The 18994-nt window shown below is 39.0% G+C and overlaps 1 protein-coding gene across 6 annotated transcripts in view; it reads right to left on the reverse strand.

The window, feature by feature from the left end:
* FAM149B1 (family with sequence similarity 149 member B1) overlaps positions 1–18994 on the reverse strand; it is a 77662-nt gene that overhangs the window by 9991 nt on the left and 48677 nt on the right. For all 6 annotated transcript variants that reach the window (XM_057308790.1, XM_026504446.4, XM_026504447.4 and 3 more), the window contains 3 exons: positions 5459–5583; positions 3090–3196; positions 447–671 (listed from right to left, as the gene is read on the reverse strand). In XM_057308790.1, the coding sequence (XP_057164773.1) occupies positions 447–671; positions 3090–3196; positions 5459–5583 (457 nt within the window). The remainder of the gene's footprint in view (positions 1–446; positions 672–3089; positions 3197–5458; positions 5584–18994) is intronic.

Genomic DNA, 18994 nt, shown 5'->3' on the forward strand with positions numbered 1-18994 from the left:
GTATATTAAGACAAGTACTTATCTGAGGTTAAAATATTATCATTGTCAATGGAACAAGATCTCAGTGGTACAGAAAAATATTAAAGGAGAGTTAACTTATTTTGGGATGAATTTCACAGAGCATGTACTCACTAAGGAAAATGTTTGATAAGATACATATATCTTATTCCTTCAATAAGTGTCACTGAAGTATTCTAGCCAACATTTTATTGTAGAAGTAAAAATCTTTGGCTAAATTAACAGAAAGATCCAGTATCTGAATTTTATTCAGATTTAACCACATTTCTTTCTCTGTTGGATTTAAACCAGGGTGTAGTCCATCATGAGAATACATAATGATTAGTTTCTAGGCATATATTTCAACCTTACATTTTAATTCATTCTCTATATAAAATTCTTCTTCATTAGTTTTACCAGTTTCCAAAAATGCTGCTTTTGAAACCTACATTCGGGCTCCTCTGAAGATTTCTTCCACAGGTCTTGGCGTTCCAGCGCGTGAATGGCTTGTGCTGATAGGATGAAGGGTACGTGGTGGGGGATTGCGTCTCCTGGCAGACTGCACTGTGTATGACAGAGCTGATGTACTAAGCTCCAGGACTCGATTTGGCCAATTTCGAGTTGAAAGGATGGTACTGGATCCAGGTCTCATAAGTAACTTGTCGTCAAGATCTCTAGTGACCAAATCAGAAAACCACAGTGAAATCAACATTGCTCTATATAGGGAAACAGGACTCAAAGGCTTAGACTATAAAATATATTCAAGGGTGAAGAAAGCAAAAGTAAGTAACCTAGTTTATACAAGTCACATAATCTAGCTCAGGCATGAGAACGTGTTCTTAAAAGAAGGACATCACTTTAGTCATACAGGTAATTTACTAGAATGGAGATTTGGGAAAGCAAATCCATTATTCACCTGCCATGACAGTTACTTCTTCAGTTACAGTGAAGGCTGACCTGAAGATTACCTGCTCTCGAGTGCTTCCCAAAAGTTCACCTCAGGGACTGAGATCGCTACCATATTGGAAGCATTCTTTGTGCTGAAGGAAAGACTTAGTTGAAAGACAAGTAATGACTGCTTAGGAGCAGCGTGGCACCAGTGAGGCTCCCACTCGAAGATTAAAATGCTGAGCTCATTGGAGCCTGCAGGGGTAGGGGTTCGGGTTCCTTGGAAAGCTGGAAGCAGGCAAAGGGTCCAGAGCCTCGTGCTGCCCAGGGCACTGGGACTACAGTAGATCCCTATCTGTGTGAGCAGCTGAACTCCAACCCTTTCCTGTAAGTGCGCTGGTAAGTAGAGTACCAGGCCCACAGCTAAGTAGCTTAAACTCTGCCCTACAGATTCAGGTTTTTGTTTTTGTTTTTTAGCAGATGAGATATTTGGATTGTAAGACACCTGAGAGCCAGTATTTGGACAAGGAAATGGAAGAGAAGTGAAAGAATTAAGCTCTGCCACATGCTCTTTTGGCTTTCAGCAAGTTCCTCAAACTTTGAGGCCACTTTGGTGTCCTGTAGTGCAAAATATACTTCATTGTTTGGAGGACTTTGAAGGGAAAGTAGCCACCAAGAAATGGAGCTAAACCTTGAGCATTACAGGGTTTGTGCTAGTCTTCCTGCCTCTGTAACCACTCCCTTACAAGTCTTTTCTTTACCCTAACTGCTTTTTGTGACAGAAGCTTCAGGCCTTAGCTGCTCTATGCTTATCTTTATTTTGTCTTCTGGACGACTCATTCATAATCCTAGATTCGGTTATCACCTTTAGCATGGTAACTTCTAGATCAACCTCCAAATCTGACCTTTTCCCATGTTTCTAGTGAGTTGGCTTGGCATTGTAAAAGCAACACTGCCCCAAACCAAATTTATCTTTACCCCACAACAAGCTTCCTTTGAGCTTTGAAATCTCAGCAAGTGATGACCACTTGCTGCTGAAATCTCAGAGTTGACTTTGCTTCCTCTATTTTTATAGAACTGATCTCTTCTACAATATCTCCTAAAATATCCCATTGCTTTATCCTTTGCGACAACTTGAGCATAGACTTTTAGCCGCTCATGCTTGAACTCCTGTATTAGACTCTCTACCTTCAGTTCCTCCTGCTCCAATCCAGTCTGTGTTCTGTAAGATCTTTCAGATTCCTGACTTAAATGCATATGCTCCCCAAGTGGAATTCATACACTGGTGGGAGTGTAAAATGGCATAATTACTTTGGAAGACTGTATGGCAGTTTCTTGTAAAGTCAAACATACACTTATCTATCCTATGACACCTTCTACATATTGACCCAAGAAAAAAAGGTCCACAAAAAAGACCCATGCAAGAATGTTTATGGTGCCTTTATGCATAAGAGCCGCAACCTGGAAACACCCCAAATGTTCATTTTAACAGGAGAATAGAAAACAAATTGTGGTATATTCTTACTATAGAATATTACTTGGCAATAAAAGAAAAGGTCACAAAAGCAACAACGTGAATGGATCTCAAAAACATGGTATTCAAAACTGTCCACTCTGGTCCCAACCTTAATTAATTTCATAGTCTTCCCCACTAATCACACCATGATCTGTTTTAATTCTGGAAGATTGTCGGTGATTTTTGGTCAGAAGCATTAAAATTCTGACCTATTCCTTTTCTTACTATAGCAAAATTGGCCTGCTTTCCCTTCTAAATAGTTTGTATTTTTTGTCTCCAGACCTTTCCCCACACCATCCCTCCCACCTAGAATATAGTCTTGTTCCTCTTCTCTCCTTATCCGAACTCCCGTCTTTGAAGGAAAAACTCATACTATAGTTACCCACCCAAATGCCTCTCTTCTTTGGGACTGTCATGCATTCATTCTGGGTGCCACACACTTGACATTCAGTCACAAAAATGCCCTATATGGTTAAGTCTCTTTTTACCCGTGTGTGTCTTCTCTTTCTAGTTACATTATCAGCTCCTTGAGGGTGGAAACCATTTCCCTTAGATGTTTTTACTCCCCAGATGTCTCTCTGGTTGATTGGTAGGTACTCAATATATGCATGATGATTGACTGATTTAGTTTTCATTTCTTAGTGATCTATGTAAATTCTAGAGTCTATTAAAATTTTACACTTCTTACAGTAGCTTGTCCATTAGGGAGAGATTTCTTGGCTGTAGAGGCATCCCATGAACCAAGAGACCATTCACATTTGGCTGATGACCACTTGCTGCTTGACAGAGATTCATCTGTATGTCAAAAGAAAATATTACTTGTTACTGGTTGGTGAAGACACTTGCTGGGTTTCCCAACTTTGCCAAAAGTTAATATTCTCAGATTAGATCATCTGTACATTTTTCTCCTATGCCTTAACTTTTATAATGTCTTTGGCCAGTAGCCCAACTGGGGCCTGAAGTCCACTGTCAAGATGACAAGTCAGACTCCCTTTCTCTTCACTTCTAAATGACAGCAGGTAGGGGAAACCTGATCAACTGACATGAAAGAAGTTAACAGCCACTCTGATAGGGGAGCAAGAACTTCATTACTATCATTATTTACATAACATTAGAAAAGAAAACCTAAGAAGAAAAAATACGGAATAAATATAGAAAAAAATAAGAGTAAACTCTGACAGAATCTCTTACACTCTGCACAAACTAATCCTTTCTCTTTCACTACCCTTGGAGCAGTCAGCTATCAGTCATAACTTAATTCTGAAGACGATTAGCAAGAGTTCTAGTGTTAGCAGGATTTAATCTTCCGTGGACTGACATTGCCATCTTGGAGTGCTGTTGATTTTCTCTGTCAGTCATCAGTTCAGTGCCCTTTCTGGTCATCTCCTATGCCTAGCATGCATTTTCCTCCCACTTTCTCTCAGGAATATTTGAATTAATGCCTCTCTTTCCTTTGGTCATTAACAGCCAGAAACATTTAAGTTAATTATTCATAACTTAGGCTACCTAACCCATAGTCATACCACTTCAGCATGTTAGAAGCATTTTGTTACCACCAAAGGAACATTAGTTCACCTGGTTAATCATCCAGTATGGTAAGACAGGGATGGGCCTTGCCGATTTTATTTTTAAATGACCCATTTGTAAATCCAGTAGCACAATATCAGGCCAGCGCACCACCAAAGCAAATGCTAGGTCTGGTAGTAAAACCCAGGGTTGATGAGTGTGGCTCAAGAATTAGAATTCCCCTACCCCCCCTGTTTGTTTGTTTGTTTTGCCACAAGGAACACCGGGAAACTATCATGTAGAAACCGGGACTAGATAAATCATTACACAGAGATGAGACCAGGCTCATCAGCCTTCTGCAAGAGATGGCCATGTTTGTGCTTGTCCACAGACTTCATGGGGCCCACTTCTTCCTCACTTTGGTTTGCCTTTTACACCTCAGTTATTAACCAGTACTAAACACCCAAAAGGCAAAAGTCAACAGATTCAAATATCAAAAATAAAAACCAGGTAGGCTGAGATAAAAGAAAAGGGAGTCAAATGGAGAAATTGAAAGGATAGGATGTTAAGGCCACAGAACATTTGAGATTGGTCCCCCCTTCTGTCATAGCCTTTGGTCCCCCTTTCTGTCATAGCCTTTATTCTTCCCCGAATAGACTGAGGCTGACCACATAGCTGATTCTACATTGCATAACTTATGGATGACTTTGAAAAAGAGCTGACTGAGGGGCGCCTGGGTGGCTCAGCCGTTAAGCGTCTGCCTTCGGCTCAGGTCATGATCCCAGGGTCCTGGGATGGAGTCCTGCATCAGGCTCCCTGCTCAGTGAGGAGCCTGCTTCTCCCTCTCCCTCTGCTCCTGCTTGTGCTCTCCCTCTCTCAAATAGGTAAATTAAGAAAAAAAGAGGGACACCTCAGTGGCTCAGTCAGTTAAGTATATGCCTTCAGCTGGGGTCATGATCCCAGGTGTCCTGGGATCAAGTCCCGTGTCGGGCTCCTTGCTTAGCGGTGAGCCTGCTTCTTCCTCTGCCTGTTGCTCCCCCTGCTTGTGCTCTCTCTGATAAAAAAATAAAATCTTAAAAAAAAAAAAAAAGCCATCTGTTTAAAAAAAAAAAAAAGACCTGATTGAAAATTATCAACCCTAGTTTGCTATTAATTTTTTTTAAATTTCTTTTAGAGCACATGTGTGTACATGCAAGGGAAAGCTGGAGGAAGGAGAGGGGTCGGGCGGGGGGAGGTGCACAGAGAATCTTAAGCAGGCTCCACAGCCAGTGCAGAACCTGCCATGGAACTTGATGTCACAGCCCTGAGATCATGACCTGAGCTGAAATCAAGAGAGGGACACTTAACTGACTGAGGCACCCAGGTGTCCCACTATTAATTTTTTAAACTTAGATTTATCAATGCAGAGAGTCACTGGATTATGATGATAAACACATAACTTTACTGAAAAAAATTGAGTCATAAATAATAAAATTAAGGCAAATAACTGAACAAGCTTCTTCTGGCAAGAACAGTCCTAGGTTCTTCAGTACATTCCTGTGTGGGGCTTACTGGATTTGAGGTGATGGACGGCACCTTCGACTGTGGCACTCGAGGTAAGACCAAAGGTTGTGGTTCACTCAGCACACAGGGGCTTTCTGAAGCTGGTCTGGTGATTGCAACATTACTCTCATCATCTGAGCAGAGGAATAGAATCTATTATCCACGGATATCTTCAGACCCACAGCAAAACAGTGAAAAAAAATCTTCCCCAAGAATTTCTAATCTCAAGCTAGGCTTCACTCATTTTTGCAGCCCCGTTTCATACCATCTGCATGTTTAAAAACAACAACAAAAACCCTTAAGAAGTTAGTTTAAAGTGGTTTCCCAGGCTGATGGTGCCTATTGGTACCTGGCAGAAGGAAAAATGATCTCTAGAGCGTAGCTATCCATAGAACACTTGGAGTTGGTGGAAATGTTTTAGACGTGCACTAATATAATGGCTTCCAGCCACATGTGGCTCTGGAGCCCTTAAAGTCTGGCTAGTGTTACTGAGCAACAGATTTTTAAATTTTAGTTAATTTTAATGAATTAAAATTTAAATAGCCAAGCAGATTTGGAAAGGAAAAAAAAAAAAAACTACAAAGGAGAACCTAAAACTGCTAAAATTAAGAACAAAATTAATATATTAGCTACTGCTGGAGACAGTGAACTGGAAGAAAAAGATGTGAAGAAATAATTCTGAATTCAGTGCAGAGGAAAGGAGATGAAAAATATGAACTGTACTCTAAAAAGTTAATTTTACTGTATGTAAATTATATCTTAATTTTTAAAACAGACAAAATCACAGTGAAACAACCTTTTAGACATTGACAAACATTGATCAGTATACTGGTAAGACTATCAATACAGGAACTGTGAGTGGGCATATAGAACTGGCACAATCACGTTGGATAATTTGGTGTGATGTAGTAATTGAAGATGTGTATTCCCTATGACCCAGCAACTCTGTTCCTTGGTATATACCCCGGAGGAGATTTTGCACATGTGCACTGAGAGAAACGCTTAAGATCGCTTATAGCATCATTGATCATAATGGCAAAACACTGGATTTAGGGATTTTAGCACTTCTTACCATCAATTATGGTTCCAAAGCTCAACTTAAGATGAGGAATCATGTTTTTGAGTAGAATTATTATGCACTCTGGGTCTTCATGATTTCTAAATCACTTCCGTTATCATCACTTGGTTTACAGTATACTGTGCTTTCATTCAGAGAAAGTATATCTTTTCTTGACAAAAATGTCCACTGAAGCTTGTTTTTCCATTAGCAAATTAGGGTTAATAGTAAAAATAATTATTCATTTTAATTAATTATATTATTATCAATTTTTATTTTAAAATATTCTTTCATAATTTGGATTTTAAAACTGGCCTGATTAAAAGTTTAAAGACCATAAAAGTAAGTTACAAAAATGTTTATATTTTCTTAGTGTTTTATATAGTTTTGGGTTAATGTTCACAAACCTTAAAATACCACAAGTTGTCACATGCTCCTGTGTAGTGTGGTTTTGTTTCTCATGTAGGGGTAGAAAAAGTTGCTTTAGTAGTAGGGATAACTTTGTACCAGTGCCCGCAGTTTGGCTCTGAGAGCGACTAACCAACTGGTCCACACCAGAGCCAAAAATCCAAGAGTTCTCTCTTCATACTTCAAGATGTTATTTTTAAAAAGTAATGATAACACCTAACATTTATTACACTGTTACATATTCCAGGAACCACTGTTTATGCTTTAATTTAATGTAACTCATTTATTCCTTACACAACCCTATATTAGTATTATATTGTTTTATAGATGTAAAAAAAACCTGAATCACGGTGAGTTTAAGAAACTTGCATAGGGTATAAAGTTAGTGTCAGAGCCAGAGCTCAAATCCAGGTTGTCTAGTAACAAACTACTTTTAACCATTAGAGCACATGACTTCTCACGGGGATACATTTTAGAGCAGGGGTGGCTAACTATGGCCCATGCATGGGCTAAATATGATCCATTACCTGTTTATCTTATTGCAGTAAAACATGCGTAACATAAAATTTACCATTTTAACCATTTTAAAGTGTACAATTCAGTGGCATTAAGTACATGCATAATGTGCAGTCATCACCACTAGTTCCATAACTTTTTCATCACCCAAAGGGAAATCTCATGCCCATTACCATTGCTAGTTTTTGTAAACAAAGTTGCAACAGTACTTTTAAAATTTTCATTGCTGTGTAATACTCTCTTGTATGAATGTATCACACTGTACTGTTGAGGGACATTTGGGTAGTTGCAAGTTTATATTTTCCAGCATGTGGTGCTATTATGGACATTTTAAAGTATGTTTTAGTGAACATATATACTGAGCACATAGGTGTGTATGTAATCACATTCACTCATTTGCATATTGTTGTGGCCGCTTTCAAGGGCAGAGATGAGTAATTGCAACGGACTGGATGGCTGGCAAAGACTGAAACAGTACAACCTGGCTCTTTTATACACAAAGTTTGGTGACTCCTCTTTTGGGGGTCAACTCACTAAACAATCAGTCCACTAAACCACTTAGAGATCCTCCAGCTGCATTTCAAGATCTTTTTTTTTTAGACTTTAAAAATCAAATAATACAATGAAATAACCTAAATTTATGGATGCACAGAAAAATAAACTAAAAGGATATTATTAATTTACAGCCCAACATTGGTAAATTATGAAAGTTGAAATGAAAGTTTTCTCTGATATGTCAGACTTGATAGTGAAAATTGAAAGAGTTCCTTTATCACCAGTGTTTATTATTACTGTAGTTTGGATATAACCGTGGACTTTATCATTTATCTGTTATTTCCAAAAGTTTAAGCTCATATAATATAAACCAGTTAGTTTTTTTTTTTTTTAAAGATTTTATATACTTATTTGACAGAGAGAGAGAGCACAGGCAGGGGAGTGGCAGGTAGAGGGAAGGGGAGAAGCAGACTCCCCACTGAGCAGGGAGCCTGATGTGGAGCTCGATCCCAGGACCCTGGGATCATGAACTGAGCTGGAGGCAGCCACTTAACCAACTGAGCCACCCAGGTGCCCCTAAACCAGTTAGTTTTTAAAGGGTGTTAGTTCTGTTTTCCAATTCCAGCTTTATTTATTTATTTTAAAGATTTATTTATTTGAGAGAGAGAGAGAGAGAGTGGGGGGTGGGGAGGGAGAGGGAGAGGGAGAGAAAGAATCCCAAGCAGACTCCCCACTAAGCACAGAGCTCCACGTGGGACTCAATCCCACAATCCTGAGATCATGACCTAAGCGGAAACCAAGAATTGGACACTTAACAGACTAAGCCACCCAGGCACCCCTCCAATTTCAGCTTTAAAAGAGAACTTGAAGTGCATACAACAGAGTGGCTTAAAAAAGAACCCACGTAGACAGTATCAAATGTAGCAAACATGTGGAGCAACTGGAACTCTCGTACAATACTGGAGAGCGTAAATGGATGCAACCACCTTGGAAATTTTTTGACAGTCCCCACTGACGTTGGAATACCATATCTTATGACCCAACAGTGCTACTTTTATGTATATAGTACATATGTTCACCAGAAGACATGTACAAGAACATTGCTGACAACACCATATGCTGGCAAACATAACTGCAAACTACTCAAATAGCCATCAACAGTAAAATGTGATATAGTCATACAATAGAATATGATATAACAATGAAACTCTTATTCCAAGCAAAACAGTTGAATCTAACAATGTTGAGTTTAAAAAGACAGATGCAAAATGGTATATACTATAGGAATCCATTGTTATAAGTTAGGATAGGGTTACTCTTGGGGGTGTAGGAGTTTAGTAAGTGACTGAGAGAAAGCATGAGAGGGGCTTATGAAGTGTTGGTAATATTCTGTTCTTGGTCTGGGTTCTGGTCATACATGTGAATTCATTTTTTTAAATTGAAACCTGTTTAACATTAGTTTCAGGTGTACTGCACAATGATTTGACAACTATGTACATTTCAAAATGCTTGCCACGATAACTGTAGCTACCATCTCTGACCATACAGAGTTATTATGATATTGACTATATTCCCTATGCTATACTTTTCACCCAAGTGACTTACTTATTTTATAACTGGCAGTTTGTACCTCTTATTCCCCTTCACCTGTTTCACCTATCACCCCCCACACTCCCTTCTGGCAACAACTAGTTTGTTCTGTATGAGTCTGTTTCTGTTTTTCGTATTTGTTCCTTTGTTTTTTAGATTACATGTATAAGTGAAATCATGGTATTTGTATTTTTCTATCTTATTTCACTGAGCATAATACTTCTTAGGACCATCCGTGTTGTTGGGAATGGCAAAATTTCATGTTTTATGGCTGAGTAGTACTCCATTGTGCATATATACCACATCTTTACCCATTCATCTATCAGTGGACACTTAGGCTGCTTCCATGTCTTGGCTGTTGTAAATAAATAATGCTTCAATAAACATAGGGGTTCTTATATCTTTTCAAATTAGGTATTTGCTTCCTTTCACTAAAATCTCCAGAAGTAAAATGACTGGATCATATGGTACTCAATTTTTAATTTTTTGAAAAAGATTTTATTTATTTATTTGACACAGAGAGACAGCCAGCGAGAGAGAACACAAGCAGGGGGAGTGGGAGAGGAAGAAGCAGGCTTCTAGCTGAGGAGCCTGATGTGGGGCTCGATCCCAGAACGCCGGGATCACGCCCTGAGCCAAAGGCAGACGCTTAATGACTGCACCACCCAGGCGCCCCTCAATTTTTAATTTTTTGAGGAAACTCCATACTCTTTTCCATAGTGACTACATCAATTTACATTCTCACCAACAGTGCATAAGGGTTCCCTTTTTTCCACATCCTTGTCAACACATCTTATTTCTTGTCTTTTTTTTAATTATTATTTTAAGTAAGCTCTATGGCCAACATGGGGCTTGAACTCATGACCCTAAGATCAAGAGTCACATGCTCTACTGACTGAGCCAGACAAATACCCCAGTTCTTGTCTTTTTGATATTAGCCATCTGACTGGTGTGAGGTCTCATTGTGATTTTGATTTGCATTTTCCTGATGATTAGTGATGTTGAGCATCTTTTCATGTGTCTATTAGCCATTAGTATGTCTTCTTTGGAAAAATGTTTATTCAGGTCCTCTGCCCATTTTTAACATTATTTGGTGTCGAGTTATGTGAGTTCTTTATATATTTCAGATACTAATCTCTTACTGAATATCATTTACTAATACCTTCTCCCATTCAGTCGGTTGCCTTTTCATTTTTTTTAAATGACTTCCTTTACTGCAAAAGCTTCTTAGTTTGATATAGTTTCAGTTTTTTATTTTTGCCTTTGTTTTCCTCCTTTTTATCATTTCCTTCACTGTGCATGCAAAAGCTTCTTAGTTTGATAGAGTCCCAGTTGTTTATTTTTGCTTTTGTTTTCCTTCTTGGGGAGACATATCCAAAAATATTGCTGAGGCTGATGTCTATGAGTTTACTGCCTATATTTTCTTTTTAGGAGTTTTATGATTTCAGTCTTAGACTTAAGTCTTTAATCCATTTTGAGTTTATTTTTGTGTATGCCATAAGTGGTCTGTTTCAATCTTTCACATATAGCTGTCCAGTTTTTCCAACACCATTTATTGAAGAGACTGTCTTTTCCACATTATACATTCTTGTCTCCTTTGTCGTAAATTAATTGGCCATATAAACATGGTCTTATTTCTGGGTTCTTAATTCTGTTTCATTGATCTGTGTGTCTATTTTTGTGACAGTACTATGCTGTTTTGATTACTGCAGCTTTATAGTATAGTTTGAATTCTGAGATTGTGACACCTCCAACCCTGTTCTTCTTTCTCAGGATTATATGGGATATTCAGGGCTTTCTGTGGTTCCATGCAAATTTTAGAAATTTTCATTCTAGTTCTATGAATAATGCTACTAGTTTTTTTATAGGGATTGCACTGAATTTGAAGATTACTTTGCATAATTGGATGTTTTAACAAAATTAATTCTTCCGATCCATGAGCATGGTATACCTTTCCATTTATGTGAGTCATCTTCAATTTTCTTCATAATATCATACTTTTCAGAATATAAGCTCCATCACTAAATTTATTCCTGTTATTTTTTTATGTAAATGGAAATGTTTTCCTAATTTCTCATTCTGCTGTTTTGTTATTAGTGTATAGAAATGTAACAGGTTTCTGTATATTGATTTTGTATCTTGCAACTTTACTAAATTCATTTATCCTAACAGGCTTTTGCTGGAGTCTTTAGGTTTCCGAATTTTGGGTTTTTTTGTAGTATGTCATCTGCAGATACAACAGTTTTCCTTCTTCCTTTCCAATTTGGATACCTTTTTTACCCTTGTCTGATTGCTGTGGCTAGGACTTCAGTACTATGTTAAATAAAGCAGTGAGAGTGGACATCCTTGTCTTGTTTCCGATCTTAGAGGGAAAGCTTTCATATTTTCACCATTGAGTATGATGTTAGCTGTGAATTTGACGTATATGGTCTTTATTTTGTTGAGGTATGTTTCTACTCTGCCCACTTTGTTGACAGCTTTTATTATGACTGGATGTTGGATTTTGTCAAATGCCTTTTCTGTATCTATTGAGATGATCATGTGATTTTTATCCTTTGTTTTGTCAGAATCCACATTGATTTGTGGATGTTGAACCATTCTTGCATCATTGAAATAAACCCCACTTGATCTTGGTGAATGATTCTTTTAGTGTATTTTCTTAAAGATTTATTTATTTATTTGAGAGAGAGAGAGAGATAATACAAGCTGGGGGAGGGGCAGAGAGAGAGGGAGAGAATCTCAAGCAGATTCCCTGCTGAGCATGGAGCCCAACATAGGGCTCAATCTCACGACCTTGAGATCATGACCTAAGCTTAAATCAAGAGTTGGATGCTTACCCAACTGAGCCACCCAGGCACCCCTCTTTCAATGTAATTTTAAGTTCTTTTTGCTAATATATGCTGAAGACTTTTGCATCTATGTTCATCAGGGATATTAGTCTGTAATCTTATTTTTTGGGTACTGTCTTTGTCTTGTTTTGGTATCAGGATAATCCTGATCTCATAGAATGAACTCGGAAGGATTCCTTCCTCTTCTATTTTTCAGGGTAGTTTGAGGGGGGATAGTTTTTTTTTTGTGTGTGTGTGGGTTTTTTTTGTTTTGGTTTGGTTTGGGTTTTTTTGTTTTTGTTTTTTTTTTAACAAGAGAGAGTGAGCGAGCAGCGGGAAGGGGGGAGGAAGAGGGAGAGAGAGAATCCCAAGCGGGCTCCATGCCCAGGGTAGAGCTTGATGTGGGGTTTGAGCCCATGACCTTGAGATCATGACCTAAGCCAAAATCAAGAGTCAGGTGCTCAACTGACTGAGCCACTTTAGGCGTCCTCATAGGGATAGGTTTTAACTTGTCTTTACATGTTAGCTAGAATTCACCTGTGAAGCATCATGTCCTGGACTTTTCTTGCGAGTTTTTTGTTTTGTTTTAGAGATATGCTCTTTATTGTTTTTTTTTTTTTTAAGATTTATTTATTTTAGAGAGAGAGAGAGCACAAGTGGGGGGAGGGGCAGGGGAGGGAGAGAGAGAATCTGGAGCAGACTCCCCACTGAGCATGGAGCCCTATGTGGGGCTGGATCTCAGAATCCTGAGGTCATTACCTGAGCTGAAATCAAGAATCGGACGCTTAACCGACGAGTCACTGAGGCACCCCATCTTGGGAGTTTTTTGATTACCAATTCAAAATTTTGTTACTAGTAATTGATCTGTTTAGATTTTCTATTTCTTCCTCACTCAGTCTTAGAGAATTGTGTGTATCCAGAAATTTACCCATTTCTTGTAAATTGTCCAATTTATTGGTATATAATTTTTGATAGCAGTCTCTTATAAGCCTTATATTTCTCTGATGTAGTTTGTAAGTTCTCTTTCATTTCTGATTTTGAGTCCTTTTTTTTTCTTGATAAGTCTGGCTAAAGGTGTATCAATTTTACTTTTTCAAAGAAACAGCTCTTAGTTTCAGTGATCTTTTCTAATGATTTTTTTAAGTCTCTATTTCATTTATTTCCACCCTGATCTTTATTATTTCCTTCCTTCTGCTAAGTCTGGGCTTTGTTATACTATTTCTAGTTCCTTTATGTGTAAATTTAGAATAAGACTTTTCTTGGTTTTTGGGGTAGCCCTGTATTGCTGTAACCTTCCTTCTTAGAACTGCCCTTGCTGTGTCCCAAAGATTTTGAACTGTCCTGTTTCCATTTTCATTTGTCTCCAGGTATTTTTTGATTTCCTCTTTGATTTTTTTTTTTCATTGTTTGGTAGTATGTTGTTATCCTCCATGTGTTTGTATTTCTTCTAGTATTTTTCTTGTAATTGATTTCTCATTTCATACCATTGTGGGTGGAAAAGATACTTGATATGATTTAAATATTTGTTTATTTTCGAGAGTGAGAGAGGGAGGGAGTGAGCATGAGGTGTGGGCAGGGCAGAGGGAGATAAGCAGACACCCGCGGTGGGGGATGCTGATGTGGGGTTTGATCCTAGGACTCTGAGATCATAAGCTGAGCCAAAATCAAGAGTCAGATGCTTAACTGACTTAACCACCCAGGTGCCCCTGATCTGATTTAAATATTAAATTTATAGAGACTTGTTTTGTGGCCTAACATGTGATCCATCTTGGAAAATGTTCCATTTGTACTTGTTCTTTGTGTATTCTGCCATTTTTGGGATGGAAGGTTCTGTATATATCTGTTAACTCCATCTTGTATAATGTATCATTCAAAGCCAGTTTCCTTATTGATCTGCTGTCTGAATGATCTATCCATAATGTACATGGGGCATTAAAGTCCCTGCTATAATTGTATTACTGTCGATTTGTTCCTTTATGTTTGTTAATATTTGCTTTATATATTTAGGTGCTTCTATATTGGATGCATAGATATTTACAATTGTTATATTCTTTTGTTGGATTGATCCCTTTATTATGTAATGCTTCTCTTTGTCTCTTATTACAGTCTCTATTTTAAAGTTTATTTTGTCTAAGTATTACTAGTCCAGCTTTCTTTCGGTTTCCATTTGAAAGCAATTTTTTCCCCAACCCTTCACTTTACTCTCTGTGTGTCCTTATATCTAAAGTGAGTTTCTTTTAGGCAGCATAAAGATTAGGTCTTGTTTGTTTCTTCACTCACCCAATTTCTTTTGATTGGAGCATTTAACCCATTTGCATTTAAAGTAATTATTGATAGGTATGTATTACTGTCATTTTGTTAACTGTTTTCTGGTTATTTTTGCATTATTCCCTGTTCTTTTCTTTTATTGGTCTCTTCCATTGTGGTTCGATGAATTCTACTATTGTTATTTTTGGATTCCTTTCTCTTTTTTGTGTGTGGATCCATCAAAGGTTTGCAATGTGGTTACTATGAGGTTCATATATAACACCCTATGTACATACAGTAGTCTATATTAAGTTGATGGTTGCTTAAGTTTGAACACATTCTAAAAGCACTTGATTTTTACTCCATGTTTTATATATTTTACATCTTTTTATTTTGTATATCTTGACTAATTTTTGTAGATATAATACATGTTACTACTTTTGTGTTTAACCTTCATAGTAGCTTTATAAGTGATTGATTACTACCATTACTGTATATTTGCTTTTAACAGTAATTTTTTTTTTCCTTTCAAAATTTTCTTACTTCTAGTTATGGCCTTTTTGTTTCTACTTAAAGGTCCTTTAACATTCTTTGTAAGGCCAGTTTAGTAGTGATAACTCCTTTAACTTTTGTTTGGGAAATTCTTTATCTCTCTTTCAATGCTGAATGATAACTTTACTGGGTAATGTATTCTTGGTTGTAGGTTTTTCATTTCAGCACTTTGAATATATTATGCCACATTTTTCTGGCTTGCAAAATTTCTGCTGAAAAATCAGCTGATAGCCTTATGAGGTTTTCCTTGTATGTAACGGTTTCCTTTTCTCTTGCTGCTTTTAAGACTCTCTGTCTTTATGGGGCGCCTGGGTGGCTCAGTCATTAAGTGTCTGCCTTTGGCTCAGGGTGTGATCCCAAGGTCCTGGGATTGAGCCCCATATCAGGCTCCCTGCTCTGCTGGGAGCCTGCTTCTTCCTCTCCCACTCCCCCTGCTTGTGTTCCCTCTCTCACTGGCTGTCTCTCTCTGTCAAATAAATAAATAAAAATCTTTAAAAAAAAAAAGACTCTGTGTCTTTAACTTTTGTCATTTTAATTATTATATGTCTCGGTTGGACTTCCTTGGGTCCATCATGTTTGAGGTTCTCTGCGATTCCTGGGCCTGAATGTCTGTTTCCTTCTCAAGGTTAGGGAAGTTTTCAGCTATCATTTCTTCAAATAAATTTTCTCTCTTCTCTAGGACTCCTACAATGTGAATGTTATTACACTTAGTGTTATCACTGAGGTGCCTTAACCTATCCTCTTTTAAAATTCGTTTTCTATTTGCTGTCTCAATTTGGTTGCTTTCCATCACCCTTCCAGATCCCTGAACCATTTTTCTACATTCTCTAATCTGCTGTTGATTCCCTCTAGTTTTTTTTTTTTTCTTTTTCCAGAGGGAGGGAGAGGAGGGAGAGAGAGAGAGGATCTTAAGCAGATTCCATGTCCAGCACAGAGCTCTTGTGGGGCTCAATCCCAGAACCCTGACACCATGACCTGAGCCGAAATCAAGAGTCAGGTGTTTAACCAACTGAGCCACCCAGGCACCCCCAACCCCGGAGTATTTTTCACTTCAGTTACGGTATTTTTTGGTCTGACTGGTCCTTTTTTTTTTTTTTTATATTTTCTATCCCTTTCTATCCCCCACTCTTCTCTCAAGTCCAGTGAGTATCTTTGAATTCTTTATCAGGTAGATTGCTTTCTCTCCATTTCATTTAGCTCTTTCTCTGTTGTTTTGTCTTGTTACTTCATTTAGAACCCATTCCTTGGTCTCCTGATTTTTTCTGATGCTGTGTTTTTCTCTATGTATTAAGTAGGCCTGGTTTTGAAAGTAGTTATCTTATGTAGAAGGCATCCTGTGGTGCTCTGTAGTGCAATCCACCCTGGTCATCAGAACCAGGTGCTGCAGGGTTGTCCCTTGTGTGGGCTGCCTGCACCCTCCTGTTGTGCTTGAGTCAAGGCTACTGTGGGCACACTGGTGGGCAGTGTTTGCCTCTTGAGCAGCTCACTGAGAGGCCTGATTGCAGTCGTTGTAGGCTCAATGGTGAGCAGGACTAACCCTCAGCCCCGCTGTGCAATGACCCACTGTGACTGCTGCAGGTGCAGTGTTGGGCAGAGCTTGCTCCTGGAGTGGCTAGCTGAGAGACCCATCAGCAGCTACTGTCAGCATGCTAGTGTGTGGGATTAGCTTCCTCACACCCTGGGGCAGGCATTGTTTTGTAGGTGAGCTGTTCCTGGCCAGGGCTGACTACCAGGTGTGGTGGGGTAGGAGCTGCTTTTGGAGGTGACTGCCAGGTTGGTCAGTTTGGGTGGGGTGAGCCTGCAGGGCAATTCTGGGGCAGAAGTAGTACCAACAAGATAGATGGAGGTGTCAGAACTGTCTCCCACAGGTGTCTGGCCATCTATGCTGGGTAAGGAAAAGAATAATAGTGCCCGAAAGTACTTCTGTTCCCAGAGAAAGCTGACACACATCTCTGCTTCTTTGGCACATGTCCTAAAATTAGTCAAGAAATCTTCCTGTAGAGATAGGAAGATGGTGATGGAGTAGGAGCACCCCAGGCTCACCTTGTCCCTTGAATACAACTGGATAACCATCAGATCATCCTAAATATTCCAGAAACTGACATGAAGACTAATGGTCACATCAAAGAAGGTAGGAAGTGGGGAGATGTGACTTGGGGGAGAAACGGATCACAGCTGCTGCAGATGGGAGGGAGCCATGGATGTGGAGAAGGGTGAGAGAGAGAGTAGCACACAGGGTAATGAACAAGGAGAACATTTTCCCATAGCCACTGGCTTGGAAAATGAGAGAGGCTGAATTTCATGAGTTCTTGCAACCAGTGGGGTTTAAGGCTTGGAATTTTAGAGTTCAGCAGGCTTGGCTGGGATAGAGCCCAGAGGGATGTGCTGCTCTTGGAGAGAAGGCAGGCAAAGAATCTGGGGGCATACAGTGGAAATAGCAATCTGAAGAAAACACAGGGCAGAGAGTAGGGAGATTATTTGCTCTTTTTGGAGTGTGTCCCTGAGGCAGTATTCACAGAGACACATCTCTGAGAATAAAGGAGCTGGCCAGTGCCATTTTCTCCCCTACTGCCCCCCCCAACACAGAGCCACCTCCAGGAAGCAGCACAGTGCAGACAGTAGCTACCTAATTGCTTACACTAAGCCCTGTACCCCTGTGCTCCAATGGAGCTGCTGTTCTCAGTCATGCTGACCTCATCCCAGTGTAGCAGGCCCCTCCCCCAGAAGACCAGACAAATCCCTCCCCACACCACATCTCCCAACCAGAGAGTTTTGCAGGGCATCAGTTCCAGTGGAAGTAGTGACAGGTCTCACTTCACAAGCAGACCAGGCCATACCTAATTAAAACTCACCACATTCAGGCCAGGGACAAAACACTGCCCACAGCAGGAAAGGAGAGCCTCTGCAGATGACTGGCTGGAAGGATAGAGGAGCCAGAACACAATAGTACAGCATATGCAGCACACAGTCTTTGCCTGCTTTCTCTCCAACTCCCTGAAGCACCAGGCTCTGGGCACTACATGACCTCTTCTTCATAAGGCCATTATTTTCAGAAACAGGAGACATAATTGGCTTTTCTGACACACAGAAGCAGGCAGAGACTTAGACAAAATGAGAAGACAGGAATTTATCCCAAATGAAAGAACAAGATAAGGTCATGGCCAGAGATAAGTAACATGTCTGATGGAGAATTTAAAGCCACAATCATAAGGATACTCACTGGACTTGAGAAAAGAATGGAAGACATTAGTGAAACTCTTACCATAGAGATAAGAGGTAAAAAATCATACAGAGATGAATAGTGCAATAAGCAAGATCAGAAACACACTTGATGCAATGAACAGCAGGCTGGAAGAAGCAGAGGAACAAATTAATCACCTAGGGGACAAAATAATAGAAAGCAATGAAGTTAAACAAAAGAGAGAAAGAGTTATGCATAATGAGAATAGACTTAGGGAACTCAGGAACTCTATCAAATGTAATAATGTTTGTATTATAGGAGTCCCAGAAGAAAAAGACAAAGAAAAGGGGGCAGAAAATTCATTTGAAGAAATAATAGCTGAAAAATTCCCTAATCTGGGGAAAGAAACAGGCATCCTGATTTAGGAGGCACAGAGAACTATCATCAAAATCATCAAAAGCACACCCATACCAAGACATATTGTATTTAAATTATAGCAAAATATAGTGACAAAAAAATCTTAAAAGCAGCAAAACAAAAGAAATCATTAACTTACAAGGGAAAACCCATAAGGCTAGCAGATATTTCAACAGAAACTTGGCAAGCCAGAAGTAAATGGCATGATATATTCAGAAAGCTGAATGGAAAAAAATCTGCAGCCAAGAATACTC

This window comes from Ursus arctos, unplaced genomic scaffold, assembly GCF_023065955.2.
Source record: "Ursus arctos isolate Adak ecotype North America unplaced genomic scaffold, UrsArc2.0 scaffold_7, whole genome shotgun sequence".
NCBI classification, from domain to species: Eukaryota; Metazoa; Chordata; class Mammalia; order Carnivora; family Ursidae; genus Ursus; species Ursus arctos.